This window comes from Hylobates moloch, unplaced genomic scaffold (genome assembly GCF_009828535.3).
Source record: "Hylobates moloch isolate HMO894 unplaced genomic scaffold, HMol_V3 SCAFFOLD_12, whole genome shotgun sequence".
In the NCBI taxonomy this organism is placed as follows: Eukaryota; Metazoa; Chordata; class Mammalia; order Primates; family Hylobatidae; genus Hylobates; species Hylobates moloch.
The window spans coordinates 37,013,949-37,035,618 of record NW_026652287.1 but is presented as its reverse complement, the minus strand read 5'-3'; the positions used below and the strand labels follow the sequence as shown (position 1 = coordinate 37,035,618).

At 56.5% G+C, this 21,670-nt stretch overlaps 2 protein-coding genes across 3 annotated transcripts in view; one reads left to right on the top strand and one right to left on the bottom strand.

The window, feature by feature from the left end:
* Positions 1–1,079: 1,079 nt before the first annotated feature.
* On the bottom strand, positions 1,080–10,732 carry KDELR1 (KDEL endoplasmic reticulum protein retention receptor 1). The gene is made up of 5 exons (XM_032169281.2): positions 10,069–10,732; positions 9,268–9,368; positions 8,432–8,590; positions 3,381–3,633; positions 1,080–1,836 (listed from the first exon to the last, which is right to left on the bottom strand). Exons 1-5 carry the CDS (start codon positions 10,157–10,159, stop codon positions 1,802–1,804), a joined length of 639 nt encoding a protein of 212 aa, XP_032025172.1. The 5' UTR covers positions 10,160–10,732; the 3' UTR covers positions 1,080–1,801.
* Positions 10,733–12,469: 1,737 nt separating this feature from the next.
* GRIN2D (glutamate ionotropic receptor NMDA type subunit 2D) overlaps positions 12,470–21,670 on the top strand; it is a 49,799-nt gene continuing 40,598 nt past the window's right edge. The window contains exons 1-3 of one of the 2 annotated variants that reach the window (XM_032169275.2): positions 12,470–12,671; positions 13,456–13,734; positions 17,177–17,667. In XM_032169275.2, coding sequence (XP_032025166.1) covers positions 17,203–17,667 — 465 coding nt within the window. In that variant the 5' untranslated portion in view covers positions 12,470–12,671; positions 13,456–13,734; positions 17,177–17,202. Of the gene's footprint in view, positions 12,672–13,455; positions 13,735–16,739; positions 17,668–21,670 lie in introns of those variants that run through there. The other variant, XM_058425140.1, reaches the window with a different exon arrangement.

Below are 21,670 nucleotides of genomic sequence, written 5' to 3'. Positions count from 1 at the left end.
GCTACACAGTTTAGGAAGGTCTTAGAGGACATCTAGGAAGTTTGACATAGTCAAGGGTCAAAAATCCAAAAGCCAACAACAGCCAGGCAGGTAACATAAGTGAAGAAAATAGGCCAGGTGTGAGGCCAATCTGGAGAGAGACAAGGAAAATATTTCACTTTCCTCTTAACTTCGCAAACAAACAAAAATAACCACACGGCGTCAGCCCAATAATAAATGTAACAAGCCTGCAGCCAAGTCCTGGGGACTGTGGTGAAAAGAGCTGCGTCCCATCCATTCAGATCCAGCCATCTGTTGCCACCCAGAAATTAGGACCCAGCATTGTTAGACTGATGGATTTTTTTTTTTAAGAGAAGCCAGAAATGTGAAAATCTGGTTTTTAAAGGCTAGCGACCCATTCTCTTTTTTTAAGAAAACAGAATGCCTCAACAAAAAATGTCAAGTGAGGGTAGGACTGGGGCTGCCCATGTGTGGTCCCTGACATACATGCTCTTTTTTTTTTTTTTTTTGAGATGGAGTCTCACTCTGTTGCCCAGGTTGGAGTACAGTGGCGTGATCTCAGCTCACTGAAACCTTCGCCTCCTGGGTTCAAGCAATTTTCCTGCCTCAGCCTCCTGAGTAGCTGGGACTACAGGGGCACACCACCACACCCAGCTAATTTTTTTTTTTGTATTTTTAGTAGAGACAGGGTTTCGCCATGTTGGCCAGGCTGGTCTCGAACTCCTGACCTCAGGTGATCCGCCCACCTCGGCCTCCCAAAGCGCTGGGATTACAGGCATGAGACACCAGGCCCAGCCAATGCTCCTGAAGGTCCTCTGCAACCCTGAGGGTTTGGAGAACCATCAGACAAGTTCTGTGCCAAGGTAAGACTCTTCAAGATTCTCTCCAAAACCTCCTCCCAGCAGCACCTCGAGGAACTGCACAGCTGAGAGTCTTGGGAGACCCAGTTTCTCCTCTTCCTGCTCCTCCCAGGCCTCCTCGCCTGCAGATAGTCAACAAGGCAAAAGCAGAGCAGAAAGAGGGGCGGGGGCGGGACCCCACACACACCAGAGACAGAGTGGCAAGGAGCAGCAAAAGAAAGGTTTCATTTTCTTCTGTTTATTTCAAGAGAACAAAGAATCAACCATCAGTTCTGTACAAAAACATGGTGTGAGAGCCATGGGACCCTCGGGCCAGCCCCCTTCCCGCACGTGAGCCCCGGGCCCCCCTAATTTGCCAAAAAACCAGAAGAAGACCAAAAAATTCAAACTCTGGGGGAAAAAATTACTATGAAAAAAAATCAGGGGAGACCTTCCTGGGCCTCCCTTTCTCCCTATCCCCAGTCTAGAAATTTAGTGGGGGTTGCAGTTCATGGCCATGGCAGGAGGTGGGGCAGATGGGTGTCGGCAGATTTAGTGTTTGGCAACCAGTGGGGCTGGGGGTGGGATCTGGGAGGGAGCCGAGGGGCCTGGGGAAGGGAAAAGATCTCGGACCCTGCCCCGGCCCATAGGACACTCAAAAACACTTTATAAAAATTGGGGCCACAGAGTAGAAGAAAAACGAGTCATCAGAATCAAAAACTAAAGAGTGGAAAGATTTTTTTTTTCTTCTCTAAAAGGCAAAAAACTACAAACAGCCCAAGTCCTGAGCTCCCCAAGACCTGGATCCTCCACTGTCCCCCTGAAACCCGGCAGGAGGCAGGATGGGGAGCACGAGAGGTGGTTTCTTAAAAAAGTCACCCCTGGGTGGGAAAGCTCTTCATCTTCTGCTGCCTTCCTCTGCCTCCCGCCGCTGCCGAGGAGAGAGATGGAGAGGACCGGGGCTATGCCGGCAAACTCAACTTCTTCCCCTTTAGGACTGTGAGGAGAGAAAACAGGGAGGGCATTACCTCTGGGGCCCCTGCAGGGAGGGGACAGCCTCCCACAGCCAGAGCAGGGCAGGCACACTAGATGGGCAGATCCACGGGGAGGGAGGTCCCCCAGGACTCACAAATACATTCCTGGTTTCTTTCTTTCCTACCCCTTCTCACTACTGGCAATTTTCTTCTTTCTTTTTTTTGAGACGAGGTCCCACCCTGTAGCCCAGGCTGGAGAGCAGTGGCATAGTCACAGCTCCCTGCAGCCTTGACCTCCTCAAGCAATTCTCCCACCTCAGCCTCCCAAGGAGCTGGGACCACAGGCATGCACCACCATGCCCAGCTAATTTTTTTATTTTTTATTTTCTATAGTGACAGGGTCTTGCTATGTTGATCTGGAACCCTAGGCTTAAGAAATCTCCCTGCCTTGGCCGGGCGCGGTGGCTCAAGCCTGTAATCCCAGCACTTTGGGAGGCCGAGGCGGGTGGATCACGAGGTCAGGAGATCGAGACCATCCTGGCTAACACGGTGAAACCCCGTCTCTACTAAAAAATACAAAAAAATTAGCCGGGCGTGTTGGTGGGCGCCTGTGGTCCCAGCTACTCGGGAGGCTGAGGCAGGAGAATGGCGTGAATCCAGGAGGTGGAGGTTGCGGTGAGCCGAGATCGCGCCACCGCACTCCAGCCTGGGGGACAAAGAAAGACTCCGTCTCAAAAAAAAAAAAAAAAAAAGAAATCTCCCTGCCTCAGTCTCCCAAAGTGCTGGAATTACAGGCATGAGCTACTGTGCCTGGCCAATTCTCTATTTTTTATTTTTTTTTATATTTAGGGTTTTCTTTGTTTTGTTTTTCTGAGTCAGGGTCTCACTCCATCGCCCAGGCAATCACAGCTCACTGCAGCCTTGAACTCCCCAGACTCAGGGGATCCTCCCACCTCAGCCTCCTGAGTAGCTGGAACCACAGGTGCATGCCACGACACTCAGCTAATTTTTCTATTTTTTTGTAGAGACGGGGACTCGCCATGTTGCTCAGGCTAGTCTTGAACTCCTGGGCTCAAGCCATCCGCCCGCCTCGGCCTCCCAAAGTGCTGGGATTACAGGCGTGAACCACCGCGTCCGGCCAATTCTCTTTCTTTACTTGTTCATTCACCATCTCTCCCACCAGAATAAAAGAGAAATGGAGGCCTTTGTCTATCTTTTCTCCTCCTACTGTATCCCCAGAGCCTAGCACCTGGCTGGGGACACAGAAAGTACTCAATACGTTCGTTGAATGAATAAATGAATTAATTTCAGTGGGCTGAGTCCCTGCCCTGCCTGGCCTGCACTCCAAGTGACACAGGGGCTAAGGACAGAAACTCCTTAGCCCTTAGGGAGGCAGAGGCTAACGGTCTGAATTCCTAGGAGGATGGTGGGCCTGCGACCCCAGAAAGCAGGTGAAGAAATGTTCCCTCCTTTGCATAATACAGGGGTAAGGAGACCCCAGGCACCAGGGAGGGCAGGAGCTGCGGACATAGGAGGTTCCCTTCCAGCCGCCCCACATCCCAGCTACCTTTGGTGATATAGAGGTAGAAGAAATCGCAGTAGAGGACTGTCTGGACCAGGCCTGCCACGATGGCGATGAGGTCGAAGAAGCCCTCGAAATGGTAGCGCCAAATCCAGTTGAAGAGATAGAGCGTGCGGTAAACGCCCAGCGCAAACAAATAGTGGCTGGTGATGGTCTCCGCCTCGCCGGTCTTGCTCACCATGAACAGCTGCGGCAAGATGGCCACTGACTCCAGGTAGATGGAGAAGGTCCAGAGGATCTGCAGAGAGGCCGGGGACATGATGAGGTGGGAGGGGACAGGGCGGGATAGAAGGCAGAGGACGACATTGCAGTTACAGGTGCCGCGAAGGTGGAGAGAAGGAAGGTGATCCAGGTGCTGCCAAGTGCCAGACAGTTCTGCCCGAGTTACTGGTATCTCTGATTTAATCATCACCATGTCCCAGCGAGGAGATCCTATGATTAGCACACTTATTCTACCGATGAGGAAACTGACACCAGAGAAGGTAAGATACTCGCCCAAGACCATGTAGCCAGCAAGCAGTAGAGCAATGATTTGAACCAAGGATTCGCAGTCCGTCCTCATGAACACTTTGCAATTGCGCCTCTCCGAAAGGCAGACTGGGTTGGAATCTTGCCTTGGAAATTTCCTTTCCTTTCTTTTTCCTTTTTTTTTTCTTTTGAGATGGAGTATCACTCTGTCACTCAGGTTGGAGTGCAGTGGGGTGATCTCGGCTCACTGCAACCTCTGCCTCTTGGGTTCAAGAGCTTCTCCTGCCTCAGCCTCCTGAGTAGCCGGGATTACAGGTGCCCGCCACCACGCCCGGCTAATTTTTGTATTTTTAGTAGAGACAGGGTTTTGCCTTGTTGGCCAGGCTGGTCTCGAACTCCTGACCTCAGGTGGTCCGCCTGCCTCGGCCTCCCAAAGTGCTGGGATTACAGGCATGAGCCACCGTGCCCGGCCCACATGCCATTTCTTGTGGCAGGTTGCATATACTGTTCCCACAGCAGGAAAAGCTCTTCCCCTATACTGTCACACATCTGCCTCCTCCGTATTCTCCCAGCCTCAGCTCATTAGTCACCTCCTGAGAGGGACCCTCCCTGGCCATCCTTCCCCCAGGACTGTCACATCACCCCATCTTATCTCCTTCCTGGCCACTTACACCAGCAATTGAGCTCTGTGAGGGCTGGAATCCTACTTCTTGTTCACCCCGTGGCCCTAGCACCTAGCACAGTTCCTGAATGAGTGAGGAACTGGGAGTAAGCATCTATAAAGGGGTCCCCATGTGCTCAGCAGAGGCCACCATTTAGGGAGCAGTGACAACCATCATTCATGAGCAGGACAGGACATCATGGGACAGGAAAGAAGACATCTGCCAGCCTCCTTTCAGTCCCCAGCTCCCTGAAAGTGCCACCTGGGGTGATCTGTGATCTGCAGACACACTGAAACCTCAGAGAGCAAAGCCAGGTGGCAGGTGTGGCTCCTTGGTTGTCTTGGTTTGTGGGAGGAAGGTGGGGGGCACCAGGACATATTTGTAACAACTCATGCTTTTCTAGCATTTACGACATCCAAGGCATCGCTCCTTAGGGTGTTAACTGGCCTGAGCCTTAACCCCATGAGGTAGGTACTGTTGTCATTCCCATTGTACAGATGAGGAAACTGAGGCCTAAGGGATAAGAAACGTGTCCAGATTCCCACTGAAGCAGGTAGAATCCAGGACCTGCTCCCAGAATCATCCAGAAGCCTCCAGGGAGGCTCTCGTTAAGCCAGGTTAGTTGATGCTGCTGGGAAATGAACCCATTAAATTGATGCCCATTCAACTCTCACCCCTGGGGTTGCCCTTAGGGAACAGAGTCACAGTTTAAGGAGAGACAGAAGGTCTGTTGTATTTTTTTGTTTTTTCCTGAGGCTGAGTTTCACCCTTGTTGCCCAGGCTGGAGTGCGATGGCGTAATCTCAGCTCACTGCAAACCTCCACCTCGCGAGTTCAAGTGATTCTCCTGCCTTAACCTCCCAAGTGGCTGGAATTATAGGCACTCACCACCATGCCCGGCTAATTTTTGTATTTTTTTAGTAGAGACAGGGTTTTACCACGTTGGCCAGGCTGGTCTTGAACTCCTCACCTCAAGTGATCCACCCACCTCAGCCTCCCAAAGTGCTGGGATCACAGGAGTGAGCCACTGCGCCCAGTCTTGTTGCATTTTTATCTATTCCATGATGTCTGAATTTTTTTTTTTTTTTTTTTTGAGACGGCATCTTGCTCTGTCACCCAGGCTGGAGTACAGTGGCACGATCTCAGCTCACTGCAACCTCTGCTGCCCGGGTTCAAGTGATTCTTCTGCCTCAGCTTCCCGAGTAGCTGGGATTACAGGTGCGTGCCACCATACCTGGCTAATTTTTGTATTTTTAGTAGAGACGGGGTTTCAGCATCTTGGCCAGGCTGGTCTTGAACTCCTGACCTCGTGATCCACGATCCACCTGTCTCAGCCTCCCAAATTGCTGGGATTACAGGTGTGAGCCGCCGCGCCCAGCCTGGTGTCTGAATTTTTAAAGAATATTTTCCTTAGGTCAGGCACGGCAGCTCACACCTGTAATCTCAGCACTTTGGGAGGCTGAGGCCAGGAGTTCAAGATCACCCTGGTCAACATAGCAAAACCTGTCTCTCCTAAAAATACAAAAAAATTTTACCTGGATGTGGTGGCTCATGCCTGTAATCCCAGCTACTCAGGACACTGAGGCACGAGAATTGCTTGAACCTGAGAGGCAGAGGTTGCAGTGAGCAGAGATCGTGCCACTGCATTCCAGTCTGGGTGACACAGCAACTTAAAAAAAAAAAAGAGGCCTGGGTTCTGGTCTGGCCTCCTCCACCTTTAGCAAGCCGCACTACCTCCCTCAGCCTCAGTCTCCCCATCTTCAAAATGGGTCTAGTAATCCCTAGTCAACAGGGTAGTTATGAGCTAAGTCAAGGGCTTGGATAAGTGATCCAAGCAAGGTGCTAACAATGTTTGCAAAGTCCAGGGCCTGGAGCCAAGCCCAGGATTCCCACCACAGCATGATGCAGCCTCCCTCTGATATCTGTGACCCATGGGCCAAAGTCACCCTCTGTTGGATTTGTCGGGCCTGTACAGTGCTTTTAGAGATACATTTTGAAGGCCAGGCACGGTGGCTCATGCCTGTAATCCTAGCACTTTGGGAAGCCAAGATGGGAGAATTGCTTAAGACCAGGAGTTCAAGACCAGCCTGTCAACATGGCGAAAGCCCATCTCTACTAAAAACACAAAAATTAGCCAGCTGTGGTGGCAAGCATCTGTAATCCCAGCTACTCGGGAGGCTGAGGCAGGAGAAACGCTTGACCTGGGAGGCAGAGGTTGCAGTGAGCCAAGATGGTGCCACTGCACTCCAGCCTGGGCGACAGAGTGAGATTCCATCTCAAAAAAAAAAAAAAAACCAAAACAAAAAAACATAGTCTGAATCTGTGGGAAAATTTTAAAATGAGACATCTTGCCTGAAAACTCCTGAATTATGGCTTCTGTTGAAAAGATCAGCACATCTGGCCACCCAGGCCTATCTTCCTATAAGGCAGGAGTGGGCACAGGTAAGAAAAGGTTACCCTGAATTTATGATTCCTGCCAAGCCCCAGGAGGCAAGAGATCACAAACTTAGCACTGGCTCTCCCAAAATTCCTCCCAGGAGTTTGTACAGGTCCCAGCAAAACACCATGGAATAAAAATCATAACAGCGAACGTTTAAAAGTAAAAGTATCAGAGATGAGACTAAACTCTTCAGTCATTGAACATTGACACAGCACTTCCTACCTCATCCCAGACACTGTGCTTTATTAATACCAACCTCTCATTTGAACTCTATGACATAGGACCTGATTATCTCCATTTTACAGATGAGGAAACTGAGGCACAGGGTAGTTATGTGATTTGCCCAGAATCCCATAGCTGCTACATGGTAGAGGGAGGGTCCAAATCCTTACATTCTGATCCTAGAGTCTTTGTGTGTTTTGACACCAGGCAATGCTGCAAAGTCTCAGTAAATTCTCACAATGACCTGATCACAACTTTACGAATGTGGAAACCGAGGTACAGAGAGGTCAAGTCACATGCACGGGATCATGCTAATAGAAACTAGCAGATTTGGGGCCGGGCGCGGTGGCTCATGCCTGTAATCCCAGCACTTTGGGAGGCTGAGGCGGGTGGATCACCTGAGGTCAGGAATTCGAGACCAGCCTGGCCAATATGTTGAAACCCTGTCTCTACTAAAAATACAAAAAATAACCCCTTTTGGTGGTGGGCATCTGCAATCTCAGCTACTCGGGAGGCTGAAGCAGGAGAATCGCTTGAACCTGGGAGGTGGAGATTGCAGTGAGCCAGAATCGTGCCACTGCCTGCAGTCTGGGCAACCGAGCGAGACTTTGTCTCAGAAAGAAAAAAAAAGAAAGAAAGAAAAAGAAACTAGCAGATTTGGAATTCAAATTCAAGAAGGCTGGGCCAGGAACGGTGGCTCACGCCTGTAATCTCAGCACTTTGGGAGGCCAAGACAGGCAGATTATTTGAGCCCAGGAGTTCAAGACCAGCCTGGTCAACATGCGAAACCCTGTCTGGACTAAAAATAGAAAAATTAGCAGAGCATGCTGATGGGCACCTGTCTTCCAACTACTCGGGAGGCTGAGGCAGGATAATTGCTTGAACCTGGGAGGTGGGGGTTGCAGTGAGCCGAGATCATGCCACTGCACTCCAGCCTGGGCAACAGAGCAAGACTTTGTCTCCAGAAAAAAAAGAATCCCTAAGCCTCAGTTTCCTCATCTGTAAAATGGGGCTGCTGAGAAAAGTAAGTAGGTGAAATGCTTAGAGTAGTGACTGACACATAGCGAGTCTTGCTGCTGTTGTGTTAATTTCCTCTGACCCCAGAGCCCATGCACTGAACTTAGGCATCCTAAAATAAGGCAGTTTGGGCATACCCTGCAGAAGGAAGCCTGTGAGAGGGTCTCCTGTCACAGCTACTCTGCCACAACCATCCCCCCAAATAAGGAGTAGCAGCAAGGCACCTACCTCCAGAGGGGTGAAGTCATGATTCACCAGGAACGCCAGAATGGCCGTGGGAATGACCAGGAACTCCACTCTGAACGTGTCATGGTTCCCATCGTAAGTGGCTTTGAACTTGCTATAAATCAACCAGACCGTGGTGAAGGAGCAGGCTATGTAGACCACCTGAGGAGGGGGATGATGAGAAGCAGCCTCAACTCACAGGCCTGTGCCCCAGTAGGCTCAGACCCAGGAGTCCAGGCCCCTCCCTCAGACCCAGGAGTCCAGACCCCCAACCCCTCCTCCTTCAGACCCAGGAGTCCAGGCCCCTCCCTCAGACCCAGGAGTCCAGACTCCCAACCCCTTCTTCCTCAGACCCAGGAGTCTAGACCCCCAACCCCTCCTCCCTCAGACCCAGGAGTCCAGGCCCCCGTCCCTTCCTCCCTCAGACCCAGCAGTCCAAGCCCCCGGACCCTCCTCCCTCAGACCTAGGAGTCCAGGCCCAGCCCCTCCTCCCTCAGACCCAGGAGTCCAGGCCAGGAGTCCAGGCCCAGCCCCTCCTCCCTCAGACCCAGGAGTCCAGGGCCCCGGCCCCTCCTCCCTCAGACCCAGGAGTCCAGACCCCCGGCCCCTCCTCCCTCAGACCCAGGAGTCCAGGCCCCCGGCCCCCCCTCCCTCAGACCCAGGAGTCCAGGCCCCCGGCCCCTCCTCCCTCAGACCCAGGAGTCCAGACCCCCAGCCCCTCTCCCTCAGACCCAAGAGTCCAGGCTCCCGGCCCCTCCTCCCTCAGACCTAGGAGTCTGGGACCCACACCCGGCTCCTCTGCCTCAGTGGGGACCAGAGAGGTGGGGTGGAGCCTCTACCTTCATACATGTGTTGTAGAGTGAGATGTAGTTGGTGAAGAGGTCCAGATATCGGGCAGTGAACACCACAGCAAACAGGACCTGGCTCTTCCCTGAAATTCCTGTGGTCCAGAGATATATAGAGAGAGAGAGAGACAGAAGGAGAGAGGAGGCTGGGGGTGGGCTGCATGGGCAATAAACTAAGGCACAGCGCCCGGGACCAGCCTGGAGGCAGCTCCGGAGTGCAGCTGTCCCCGGAGGCCTCCCCAGCCCGCCCCGCCTGAGCAGGGCCCTTTCCCACGGACCACAGCCAGGGGGCAGCCCAGGTCCCCGAAGCTACTCCAGCCCGAGGCTCCGTCCCAGACTAGGCCTCTTGGCTACCCCTGGCCTCTCAGGGTCCTCCTGCAGTCTGGACATGAGGTGAGGCCTAGGGAGGACCTTCCCTGACCTCAGGACCCGGATCCGGTCACCTCCCTCCCGTTGCCTTCCTGGCCGCCACGGTCCACGTCACCAACTCACAGCCACCTCCCCGCCTGCCATGGTTCCCTGTTCCCGGTCCGTGAACCCTCGGGCTGCCCAGATTGGGGCTAGGGGTGGCTGAATTGGGGGCCTAAAGCCATTCACATGAAACTGTATGCACCCCCGCCAGTCTGGGGAAGGGAACTGATCCCCTGGAGACCTAGAACCTAGAAGAGAGATCCCCAGCAAGCAGTGGGGGTGGAACCTGTGCCCCTAGTGCCCCCAAACCCTTCCTGAGTCCTGGGACGCCCCCAACCCCCGCCCGCAATCTCTCTCCTTCGCCAGCCCTGGTGGGCCTCTCACCGGCGCACGAGCGGGACTTCCAGATTTTGAGCAGTAGCAAGATGATGGCGAGGAGGTGGGAGAGGTCTCCCAGGAATCGGAAGAGATTCATGGCTGGGGGGCCCTGGCAGGGCTGAGTGGGAGGGAGGCAGGCTGGCGGGGGGGTGCCCCCCGAGGCTGCTGGTCTGAACGGGTGGCTGGGCTGGGGGGACGGGAGAGGGACCCTAGGTGCGCTCCGCTCCGGGGAGGGGACTCTGGGAGGGGGAGCAAAGGCCGGAGCTGGCGGCGGAGCTGGAGCCGGGAAGAGGGAGGAGAGCGGGAGGGGGAGGAGTCCGGGCGGGGGAGGAGTCCGGGCGGAGAGGCTCCGCCCCCGAGGGCGGGGCCTGTATCCCCGGCGCCCCCTATCGCCCACCTCCTGCTTTGCCGTGGCGGCGCTAAATGCACCCCCAAAGCTGCCCCTTAGGAACTTGGGAGGGTCGCAGGGTTTGGAAAGTGCCAAATCCGGCACCGGCTCGCCCAGGCAGTCTGTGTCTCTGGAAGAGACGCAGTCCAGTACACCAGCCTCAGCCCTTGCAGGGATATAGAGGCTGCCCTCTGAGCTTGAAAAATCCTGCAGGGACCCGGAGGCTCAGCTGCCCGCTTCTGCCGCTTTCAGGCACTCTAGCTCCAATCCCCAAGAAGACAAGAAAGATACCCCACCTACTTCCTCCCCTAGACCCAGGACTCAAGGCCCCAGCCCGTTCGTCAAACCCATAAGTCTAGGTCCCCAGCCTCTCCTCCCTCAGACCTAGAAGTCCAGACCCCCAGCCCCTCCTCCCTCAGATCCAGGAGTCCAGACCCCAGCCCCTCCTTGCTCAGACCCAGGAGTCCAGGCCCCCAGCCTTCTCAGACCCAGGAGTCCAGGCCCAGCCTCCTCCCTCAGACCCAGGACTCCAGGCCCCCAGCCTCCTCCCTCAGACCCAGGAGTCCAGGCCCCCAGACCCTCCTCCCCCAGATCCAGGAGTCCAGGCCTCCAGCCCTTCCTTCCTCAGACCCAGGAGTCCAGATCCCCAGCACCTCCTCCCTCAGACCCAGGAGTCCAGATCCCCAGCACCTCCTCCCTCAGACCCAGGAGTCCAGACCCCCAGCCCCTCCTCCCTCAGACCCAGGAGTCCAGGGCCCCATTCCCTCCTCCCTCAGACCCAGGGGTCCAGGGCCCCAGCCCCTCCTCCCTCAGACCCAGGAGTCCGGACCCCCAGCCCTTTTCCCTCCTAGGACACTGTTCTTTGGAACTTACGGTCCCACCCCCGCCATCTTATGGCTCAAATATCCTAACCTTAAGAATCTAGATCTGCAGTTTCTCCCTTTATGACCCACAGATTTAGGTCCTGATTCTTTTCTTTTTCAGAAATGTGCACCTTGCCCTGTTCTCCCAGACCTTGAGGATGAAGGAAACAGGAGCCCCACCCAGGAGGCTCAAGGCCAAAACTCTGACCCAAACTACCTCAGGAGCCCCTGGCCCTGGCTTCCCCCCTGCTCCAGAATTTCTGCCCTGCCCACACACACACACCCTCTTCCACCCTCAAAGGCCCCAGTGTCCTGCCCCACACTCTACCCCAGAGCCGCACGGGTGGCTTTATAAAAGTGCCAGGCCCAGCCCTCTAGCAGGAGGGGAATGGTGGGCATCTGGGTGTGGGACCCTTGGGGAACAGCCCGTGGTCTGGACTCCTGCGTCTATGAGGGGACAGATGCTGCTTCCCTTCTGGATGATGGGGTACCCACAGGTGATGGAGGCCAGGGTAAAAGAAGGGGTGCAGGCATGTTGGTTTCTTCAGAGGGTTGGAAGGACTGGGTGCCCAAGGGTGACATCCACGAGTCTTGGGTCCCTGAGGGTGGCTTGTATTGGGGAGAGTCAGGATGACTGAGTCCTTAAAAGAGACTCTGACTTGGAGGCGGTCCCCAAATTCCTGGGTCTCAGTAGAGAAGGGACTCCTGGGTCTGAGGGACGAGGGGATGGGGGGCAGGACTCCTGGGTCCAGGGTTGAGACCTGGTTTTCAGGCCTGGCCTTCTGGGGCAATAAAAGCCACAGATTGGGTCTTAGTATGACGAACACTGAAGTCAGGGAAAGGCCTCCTGTTTCCAGAGCCTCAAGTCAGGGCGGGGGCAGAGGGCAGCAACCCCCAGCCCTGGAGTCTAGCTCTGAAGCTGATGTCTCCATACCGGGTTCTGAGTCCCTGCCCGCCCGTCCCCAGCCCGACTTCTTCCTCCCTTTTTATTTTCAGCCCCTCACTCCCTTGTCCCAGGAGGAAGGCAGAGGCTGGTAGCTGGGGGTGGGGGGCGGCCCCCTCCCCAAGCCTGGCAGGAGGAGGGGTCCCCAGGGAGGCCAGGAGGGGGGGCTGTGGGTCTCCCGGCAGTGGCGGACGGGGACTGAATGTTAATCGCATCCCGAGTGAGTGTGTGTGTGCGAGAACACAGCGAGTGTGTGAGTCCCTCCCGCTCCGGCTTCCAAGCCGCGGCCGCCGCCGCCACCCTCGCCCGCAGCCTCCCGCAGCCTCCCTCGGCCACCGGTGCCCTGCTGGCGGGGTGTTGCCTGGGTGGGTCCGCCCGGCCCCCAGGGGTCTCTCGAGCGTCTGCCATCTGCCCGGTGAGGATCTGTGTGTCCGGGTGTCTGGGGCTGGCTGGTGGAGGGGGGGTGTGTCTGTAAGCGCTGCGGCGGCGGAGGGAGGGAGGAGTCTGTCTGTCTGTACCGACCCTGAGCCGCCTGCCTGGGTGTCGTGGGGCTCCCACTCTTTCCCCCCCGGTCCCCCCAAACCCAGATGGATGGTGTGTACCTGGGTTCTGTGCCTCCTGCCTGCGTCCGGCCAGGAGTCTGGGCGTCCCCGGCTGCCTGTGTCCTCCTGTCTGTCCAAATAGCCCCTATCAGCAGTGGCAGCCTGGCCCCCATTAGACCCCCCACTCTGTGTGTGTGTGTGTGTGTCCCTCCTCAAGCTCTGGGGGTGTTGAGGGGGAATCCCAGGGAACTGAGGTCGTGCGTGTGTGCGTGAGTGTATGTGTGTTTCTGCCTGTGTTTGAGAGTGGGGGAGTCAAGGGGGGGTCTGGAGGTGGCCAAGCGAGGAAGGGGCAAGCAGTTCCCCAAGCAGGCAATCTCCCGCTCCTCACACACACATACCAGCTGCCAGCTTCAGAGGTGACCCAGACAGACAGATAGACACAGACGCTGGAAGGGGGGGTGGGGGGGCTGAGGGCACAAAGCGGGGCTGCGAGTGAGCCAGGGAGAGGCGGGACTGGACACATGGAAAGGGGGGAGGAGCCGGGGCTGAAGCGGCAGAGGGGGGCACCCCGGGTGGGCGGAGGGGGGATCCCCACGGGGTCGGGGCGGCAGGAGGACACCCCGACAGCCTCTGCAATGTCCGGGGCCCAACTTCCAGAGCAACATGTGTAGCCACGTCCTCGCCTAGTCCAGGTGGCCGCAACCTTGGGGGAGAGACAGGGCACGACAGGACCAAGGAAGAGGAAGGAGAGACGGAGCCAGGGACAGACAGGAGGTCCGGGCTGCCGCTGCCGCCACCACCACCACTGCCGCCGCCCCGGGGCCTGCCCCCCGACATCGGCTCTCTGAGCCCTCCTCGGAATCTTGGGGTCGCTGGACACCGGGTTCCGGTCCTGGCCCCCCCACCATCCCCCCAACAGAACAGGGTCATGAGAAGGTAAGGCGGGGACAGGGGATGCAGGGATGGTGGTGGGAATGTGGACCCCCAAATCTAGGACAGGGGAAGTTGGCCAGGAGCCTCTTGGAGGGAGGGGGTTTGAATGGTGGGCAGGGGTCTTGACCCCCACCTAGCTCCCCTGTCCCTCAGGGACTCTCCTCCACTCTCTCTCTCTCCCACTCTGAGCCCCCTTTTCCTGAGTCCCTACACCTCAGACCTTTCACGCCCCCATTTCTCTGACACTTGGCTCCCTCTCCCCAGCCCCACATACCTGATGCCCCATATCCCTGTGCCTCCATCTCTCTATCTCACCTTCTCCCTGTACCCCCCTCCCTGCATCAGTCCCCCCATCGCCGGCCGGCCCTCTCCCTCTCTCCTCTCGCTCTCCCCTCCCATGTCAGAGCTATGAGTCTGCTATTAATACCCCTGCCAAGGACCTTGAGGGCATTCAGGCCCCCAGCACCCCTCGCCCCAAACTCCCACCCCTTCCTCAAGGTTCTGGAACACCCTTCCAGCTTCTTCCAAGCATCAGGATTCGGGTGGGGAGAGACTGGTGTGTGTGTGTGTGTGTTGGGGGGTGAGGGGGGAGGAAACGGGATGCTGTCTGCAGCACAACTCGAGGTTGCGGGGGGAGCTGTTGATCAAAGTGGCCGCTCCTCTCTTCTGTGTTGGATGCTGTGGGGGGCAATGAAGACAGGGACACCCTAGGAATTTCTGGCACCCTCCTCCTCCTCCCCGCCTGGGGACAGGCTGTGCTATGTACAGGATCTAAGTGGGGTGACTAGGGAGGCCAGAGCTGGGGGGGGCACCCAGGATGTTGGGAAGGATGGGGTTTGAAACCAAAAGGGGATCCTTAAGGGAGGAGAGGAGCGGGAACCCGGACTCCTGGGTCCTTGGGGGAAGAGGGGAGCTGGGGACCTGGACTCTTGGTTCCTGCAGGGAGAGGAGGCTGGGCACTGGAGTTCCAGAGTCTTGGGGCAGGAGGGCCCAAGTGCTTTCCTGGGTGCTGGGGAAGAACAGGACCGAATGCCCAGACTCCCAAGGCCTGGGGGAGGAAGGGGCTGCCAGAAGGACTCCTGGGTCTTTACGGGAGGAGGTAGGGGATAGCGCTTCTGTCTGAGGAAGGCAGGCTGGGAGCTCAGTCTCCTGAGTCCCTGACAGGGCAGGGGATGAGAGTCAGGGACTTTAGCCCTATGCAGATGGAAGTGGAAACCGAGGCTCCTGAGGAGGTGGAGATGGAGGCGAAGCGGGGGGCGGGGGGGGGTTGTCCAGAGGCTGGACTCTGTGATCCCTGAGGGCGTGGGTTCTGGGTTGGGCCTTCAGAGTCCTGGAGGACTGGGGATGCCCCTCCTCAGTCCCTGGAGTTGGGGAGGCTGCTCTCCCTAATCCCTGTGGGAAGGAACTGAGCATGCAGCCCCCGTGAGAAGGGTGGGGCCGGGGGCTGCCCTCCTGGGCCTCAGCAGGGAGCGGGATGCGGGGTCCCTAAAAGCAGAAACCAGGTAGGGGTGGGTCTGGGAGAGGCAGAGGAGGGGCTGGAGGGTGAGCAGCCACTGGGAATGGAGGGGAGCGCGAGTGTTAACCCCGCGGGGGCCAGGCCACAGCTGTGGGTTATTTTGGGGCGAAGTGGGGGGGTTATTCTGAGCGCTGATTGAGCCAGCTGCTTGGGGAAGGGCAATGGAAAGGAGGAGCGAAGAGGAGCCAGGATCGGGGAGGCATGGGCATACTAGGAGCCCCCACCCCCTTCCCTGGGGAGACAGGGGCCGGAGATCTCTGGGAAGGTGAGGTGGTGGGCAGAGGGGACCGGCTGTGGCCTCGAGGCAGGGGAAGGGTGGTGGGCCTTTCCCCCACCCTGGCTGTCTGTGGGGTGGACGAGGCCTGCGCTACCATGGCAACCGGACAGGAGCGTGACAGCCAGGAGAGAACCCTTCCTTGTCTGGACCCTCACCCCTTCCGGAAGCCCCTAGTGCAGACTCCAGTCCTTCTCTGGGAACCAGGAGTCCAGACTCCCAGTGCCCTCCTCCCTCAGTCCCAGGCAGGACCCAGGAGCCTGGCTCCCAGCCCAACCACCCCAGGCGGCTAGTATTCAACAGGGGGCACAGGAAGAGAGGCTGTATTTCCTCTCATTTACCAAATTGCTCTGGGCTGGGTGCCAGGGACCCCCCCGCCCCACCCAGCTCTCCACAGCTGTGCCCCCCAACCCCACATCCCAGCTGGGGCCATGACTCTCTTGCTTTGAGAATGAGGGGACAGGGACAGGAGTAAGGGGACAAAATGGGTTAGGGGTTGTGGTCAGGGTGAGGGGTAAGGTCATGTGGGGATTTTCTCTCCTTGGGGTGCCCCACTAATTTCTTTCTTTCTCTCCCCACACACCTGACCCCTTTTCCCTCTCTCGTTTTTTCTCTCCCTTTTATTTCTGCTCCCTCCTGCCACTCGCCTTCCCCGCCTTACTTTCATGTCTGTGCTGGGCACCTCCCTGGTGGGGGTCCCGATCTTGGCCTTGCTTCGCTATTTCTGTCCTGTTTTCGCTCCGCTCTGCCTGCCTCCCTCAATCTCAATTCTGTTTCCCCATCCTTTATGTGTGCGTGTCTCTTGGTGGCCTTGGGGTCTCTGTCTCCCTCTTCCTGCCTTGCTGTCTTCTTCTCTGTCCAACTTTCTTGCCTCGCTTATCTCTCCCGCCTTCCTGCATCTCTTCCCGCCTCTATCATCCTCTCCCTGGGCCTTCCTCATTCCTGTTTCTGTCACTCTGTCCTCTCTCTCTCCGTCTTCTCCCTGTCTCTGTTGCTTCTTCCGACTCTCTCCTTCTTCCTGCCGCTCTTTCCCTCCCCGTCTCCCTGGGTCTCTCTCTGCTCCTATCTTGATCCCATCTCTGTGGGTGTCCCCATCCCCACCTTGTCTGTCTCTCTTCCTCTCTCTCCCCTCTTATCTCTGTATCTTCCCCTGACCCCATTATCCACCCTCGTCTTTGCGTCTCCCCCAATCCCATACTCCACTTCTTCCTATCTCTGTCTCGCCCTATCTCTGCGTCTCTCCCTGTTTCACCTCTTCTTCTGGTGTTTCTTCCCCACCTCCCTCTGCTGTTTCTGTCTTTCCCTCTGTCTCTGCCTGTCTCTCCTCCATCTCTCTCTCCCTCTACCTGTCTCTCCCTCTCTCTCCCCTCCATCTCTCCCTCCCTCTGCCCGTCTCGCCCTCTGTCTCTGCCCGTCTCTCCCTCTCTGCCTGTCTCTCCTCCCTCTCTCTGTCTCTCTCCCTTCCATCTCTCTCGTCCTCCGTTCCTGTCTCTCCCTCTGTTCCATCACCCCGACCGCTCCCTGTCCTTCCCATCTCGGCGCCTGTCCCTCGCTGCATCTCCTCCTCTGTGCGTCTCTTTATCTCGTCTCCCTGTCTCTGCGTCTCCCGTCTGTGCCTCCCTCTCCTCCCCGTCTCTCCCGGCCCGGGCGCTCAGAGGCCGCCCGGCGGGGCCCGCAGGCGATGCGCGGCGCCGGTGGCCCCCGCGGCCCTCGGGGCCCCGCTAAGATGTTGCTGCTGCTGGCGCTGGCCTGCGCCAGCCCGTTCCCGGAGGAGGCGCCGGGGCCGGGCGGGGCAGGTGGGCCCGGTGGCGGCCTCGGCGGGGCGCGGCCGCTCAACGTGGCGCTCGTGTTCTCGGGGCCCGCGTACGCGGCCGAGGCTGCACGCCTGGGCCCGGCCGTGGCGGCGGCGGTGCGCAGCCCGGGCCTAGACGTGCGGCCCGTGGCGCTGGTGCTCAACGGCTCGGACCCGCGCAGCCTCGTGCTGCAGCTCTGCGACCTGCTGTCGGGGTTGCGCGTGCACGGCGTGGTCTTCGAAGACGACTCGCGCGCGCCCGCCGTCGCGCCCATCCTCGACTTCCTGTCGGCGCAGACCTCGCTGCCCATCGTGGCCGTGCACGGCGGCGCCGCGCTCGTGCTCACGCCCAAGGTGCGCGCGACCGGGGGCAGGGCGGGGCCACAGGAGGGGCGGGGACAGCCGCTGAGGGGCGGGTCTGGGACAAGGTGGGCCCAGATGGCAGGCAGGGCTTAGGGCTAGGTTAGAGGCGGGGCTGACTTGGAGGGGGCTGGTCTATAGGGTAAGCTGGGCCTTTAGGGTCAGAAAGAGGCCAGTCCTCGATGATCAGAGTATAGGGAGGACGTGGGCCCATTCATTGTAGGTAAGGGTCTGTGGAAAAGGCGAGTCGAGGGAAGGGTTAGGGGCTGGGAACGAAAAGGGACTAGCCCCAAATGGCAAAATCTGAGGGAGGGGTGGGACCTAGGATCAACACAGGAAGAAGTCAGTTGAAAAGGAATGGGCCTGGGCGCGGTGGCTCACGCCTGTAATCCCAGAGCTTTGGAAAGCCGAGGCCGGCGGATCACTTGAGGTCACAGGAGTTTGAGACCAGCCTGGCCAACATGGTGAAGCCCTGTCTCTACTAAAAATACAAAAATTAGCCGGGCGTTGTGGCGGGCGCCTGTAATCCCAGCTACTCGGGAGGGTGAGGCAGGAGAATTGCTTGAATCCGGGAGGCGGAGGCTGCGGTGAGCCGAGATCGTGCCACTGCACTCCAGTCTGGGCGACACAATGAGACTCTGTCCAAAAGAAAAGGAAAAGGAATGGAGTTCAGAAAGAAAGGGGCGAAGTCTAGTGGAGAGGTGGCAGCCAGGAAGTATCAGAGGTATCAGGTACCAAGGACAGAGTTTGGGGAGGCGTTTGGCCGGTTGAGCATAGGGTCTAGAAGTCAGCCAGGGATGGAGGATCCATCTTCTAAGTGGAAGAGTTGGAAAAGAGGAGGAGTCATTAGAGAGAGGAAGACGGGCAAGGGGTAGAACCAGGAAGCAAGGAATTGAGATTTGGGGCGAGGCCAGTCAGGGAAGGAGTGAGTCAGGAAAGGGGGCGGGGCCAGCCAGTTGGGGCGGGGCCAGCCAGTTGGGGCGGGGCCAGCTAGGGGGCGGGGCCTAAACACTCTAATAAGGGGGTGGGTCTAGGGAGGAAGCCGGTCCTAAGAGTAGGGTTTGAGAAGGGACATACTCCGCTATGAGGTGTGGAAAGCGAGAGTCCAGAGGATGGGCAGGAGGATGAAGGCTTATGGTGGAGGCCGACCCAGCCAATGAGAGATCAAAGCCAGGAGCCTGCTGGAAACGGATGGTAGGGGCTGGAGCTGGCCAGAGCCTGGAGAAAGGCCTGACTCCCAAGGGCACAGACGGGGCCAGTCGTAGCGGACCTCTGGTAGAGAAGGAGAGAATTGGACCAAGCCTGCTCTGTGGATTGAGAATGGGTCAGCTAGGAGGTGGGGCCTGAGAAGGGGCGGGGCCTCTCCAGAGGTGGGGCCAGTGCAACCCAGAAGTGGAGTTTCATCCAATCTACCAATTCCCTGCTGTGCGGCCCTGTGGCTGTGTGACTGCATCACTATTGTATGCAGAGACTCGCAGTCCCCTCCTGTCCAGAGCATTCTGGGAAGGACCTCTGTCCGACTTTCTTGTTCTCCTTGGCATAGTACTTTTCAGAGATTCGTAGGTAGATGCCCTGGGAGGCGAACTTATTTCTTAACTGCCACTTCCAAGGCATACTCAAAAGACTTGATCCCTCGTGCCTTCATTGCTGCTGAGAAGTTTGGTCCGCTCTGTTTCATTGTCCGCCGGGCACTGCGGACGGCTCAGTTTACGCCCATAGCATTCTGGGAAATGTAGTCCCCTTGCTGCCCCTGGATGGAAGAAAGTGATCTTCACAGCTCCATCTGTGCCCCATTGAATGCTGGGAATGTGGTCCCCTCAGCACACCTCCACTTGCTGAAGGAAGAGGTTCTCCTTGCATTACAGTAAGACCTCATTTCCGGCCAGGTGCAGTGGCATACGCCTGTAATCCCAGCACTTTGGGAGGCCGAGGCGGGCGGATCACCTGAGGTCAGGAGTTTGAGGACAGCCTGGCCAACATGGAGAAACCCCATCTCTACTGAAAATACGAAAATTAGCCAGGCGTGGTGGCGCGTGCCTGTAATCCCAGCTACTCAGGAGGCTGAGGCAGGAGAATCACTTGAACCTGGGAGGCGGAGGTTGCAGTTAGCCGAAATTGCAGTGAGCCGAGATCTTGCCACTGCACTCCAGCCTGGGGGACAGAGTGAGACCGGTCTCAAAAAAAAAACGATAAACAAAAAGACCTCATTCCCTCAGGACAACTGTGGTATCCCCTATGCGCCTAGGGAGAAAGCCCACTTGCTGTTCTCATTGCATTACAGGAAGATTTATTGAGAGCTGATTCTGTGCCAGGGCTGTTTTAATTCCTGGGGAATACAGTTCTAGAGGGGGAAAAAAAAAGAGAGGGAGACAAGGTCCCTGCCTTATACAGCTTGCATTTTAATGGTGAGACAGACAAAACCAGTAACAGTAAAATCTGGTTGTCCTGGAGGAAATCAACACAGGATGTTGTAAAGACTGAGGATGGAGTTTCAATAGATTGCAGTCAGGGGAGGCCTCCCTGAGGCGGTGACACCTGAGCTGGAGGTGTCAGGTGGAGGCTGGCATGGAGGAGGTAGGGAAAAGTGTCCCCAGGAGAGGCAACAACAAAGGACAAAGCCCTTGAAGCAGGAAGGAGTTTGATGTATTTGAGGAAGAGCAAGAAGGGAGTGTGGCTGGAGCCCATTGGGGGATTGGGGTGGCAGGAGATGAGGTTAGAGAAGCAACAGGGCCAGTTCATGCAGGGCCTTGGGGCCACGGTGAGGACTTTGGCTTTGATTCTGAGGTAGAATCACTGGAAAGTTTTCAACTGAGAAGGGATGTGATCCAATTAATATTTTGAAACAATTACTCTGGCTGCTGTTTGGAGAATAGACTGGAAGATGCAAGATTGAAAACAAATATAGGCTGGGCTCAGTGGCTCATGCCTGGAATCCCACCACTTTGGGAGGCCGAGGCGGGTAGATCACTTGAGGTCTGGAGTTTGACACCAGCCTGGCCAACATGGTGAAACCTCCCTCTACTAAAAATACAAAAATAAGCTGGGCATGGTGGCGCATGCATGTAATCCCAGCTACTCGGGAGGCTGAGGCAGGAGAATTGCTTGAACCCAGGAGGCAGAGGTTGCAGTGAGTAAAGATTGTGTCATTGCACTCCAGCCTGGGCAACAGAGGAAGACTCTGTCTCAAAAAAAAAAAAAAAGCTGGGGGATAGATTTGTCTGGAGCTCACATGAGAGGTTGTGACTGAGGACAGGAGCCATTAGCATATCCAGCACTGTTCAATAAAACTTTCTGCAAAGATGAAGCTGTTCTATAGCTGCTCTGTCCGATTTGAAAGCCACAAGCCACATGTGGCTGTTGAGTACTTGACATGTGGCTAGTGCAACCAGAAAACTAACTTTTAAATTCTATTTAACATTTTTTCCTCTGGTCCTTGATTCAGGATAAATTTTATTTAATTTTAATTAATTTTAATTTGAATAGCTATGAGTGGCTAACAGCCACCATATTGGATAGCGTGGGAGACAGTATTTAAACTCATGGGCCTGGTTGAGATCACCAGGGAGAGAGGAATAGAGGAGCGAACACTAAGGCACTCCTACATTTAGAATTCTGGCTGAGGAAGAAGGGCCAGCAAAGGAGGCAGAGGAAGAGGTGACAGAGAGGTAGGAGGAAAACCAAAGAAGGGAAAGTACACTATGCAAAACTTCTTCCAGTTGGGAAATACCATCAGCACCCTCATTGCATGCTGGGAGATGTAGTCTCCTCACTGCCTTCAGGGAACCAATCCCTCTCAGTGGCTGCTGGGGGCTGTAGTTCTCTTACCGGATGCTGGTTGTATTAACGACAGTGATGTTAGCTGCCGGAACAGATGAATCCCCAAATCTCAGTGGATCACCCAACAGGAGGTTGTTTCTCATTCATATAAAATCCAGGCCAGGCGCAGTGGCTCACGCCTGTAATCCCAGCACTTTGGAAGGCCGAAGCGGGTGGATCA

Excerpts from the sequence above, each read along its gene's own strand:
- KDELR1 (XM_032169281.2), bottom strand. The coding sequence starts at position 10,159 with ATGAATCTCTTCCGATTCCTGGGAGACCTCTCCCACCTCCTCGCCATC. Across the intron at positions 9,369-10,068 it reads GAAGTCCCGCTCGTGCGCCG|GAATTTCAGGGAAGAGCCAG; the intron begins GTGAGAGGCCCA and ends TCTGGACCACAG. Across the intron at positions 8,591-9,267 it reads TCTACAACACATGTATGAAG|GTGGTCTACATAGCCTGCTC; the intron begins GTAGAGGCTCCA and ends CCCCCTCCTCAG.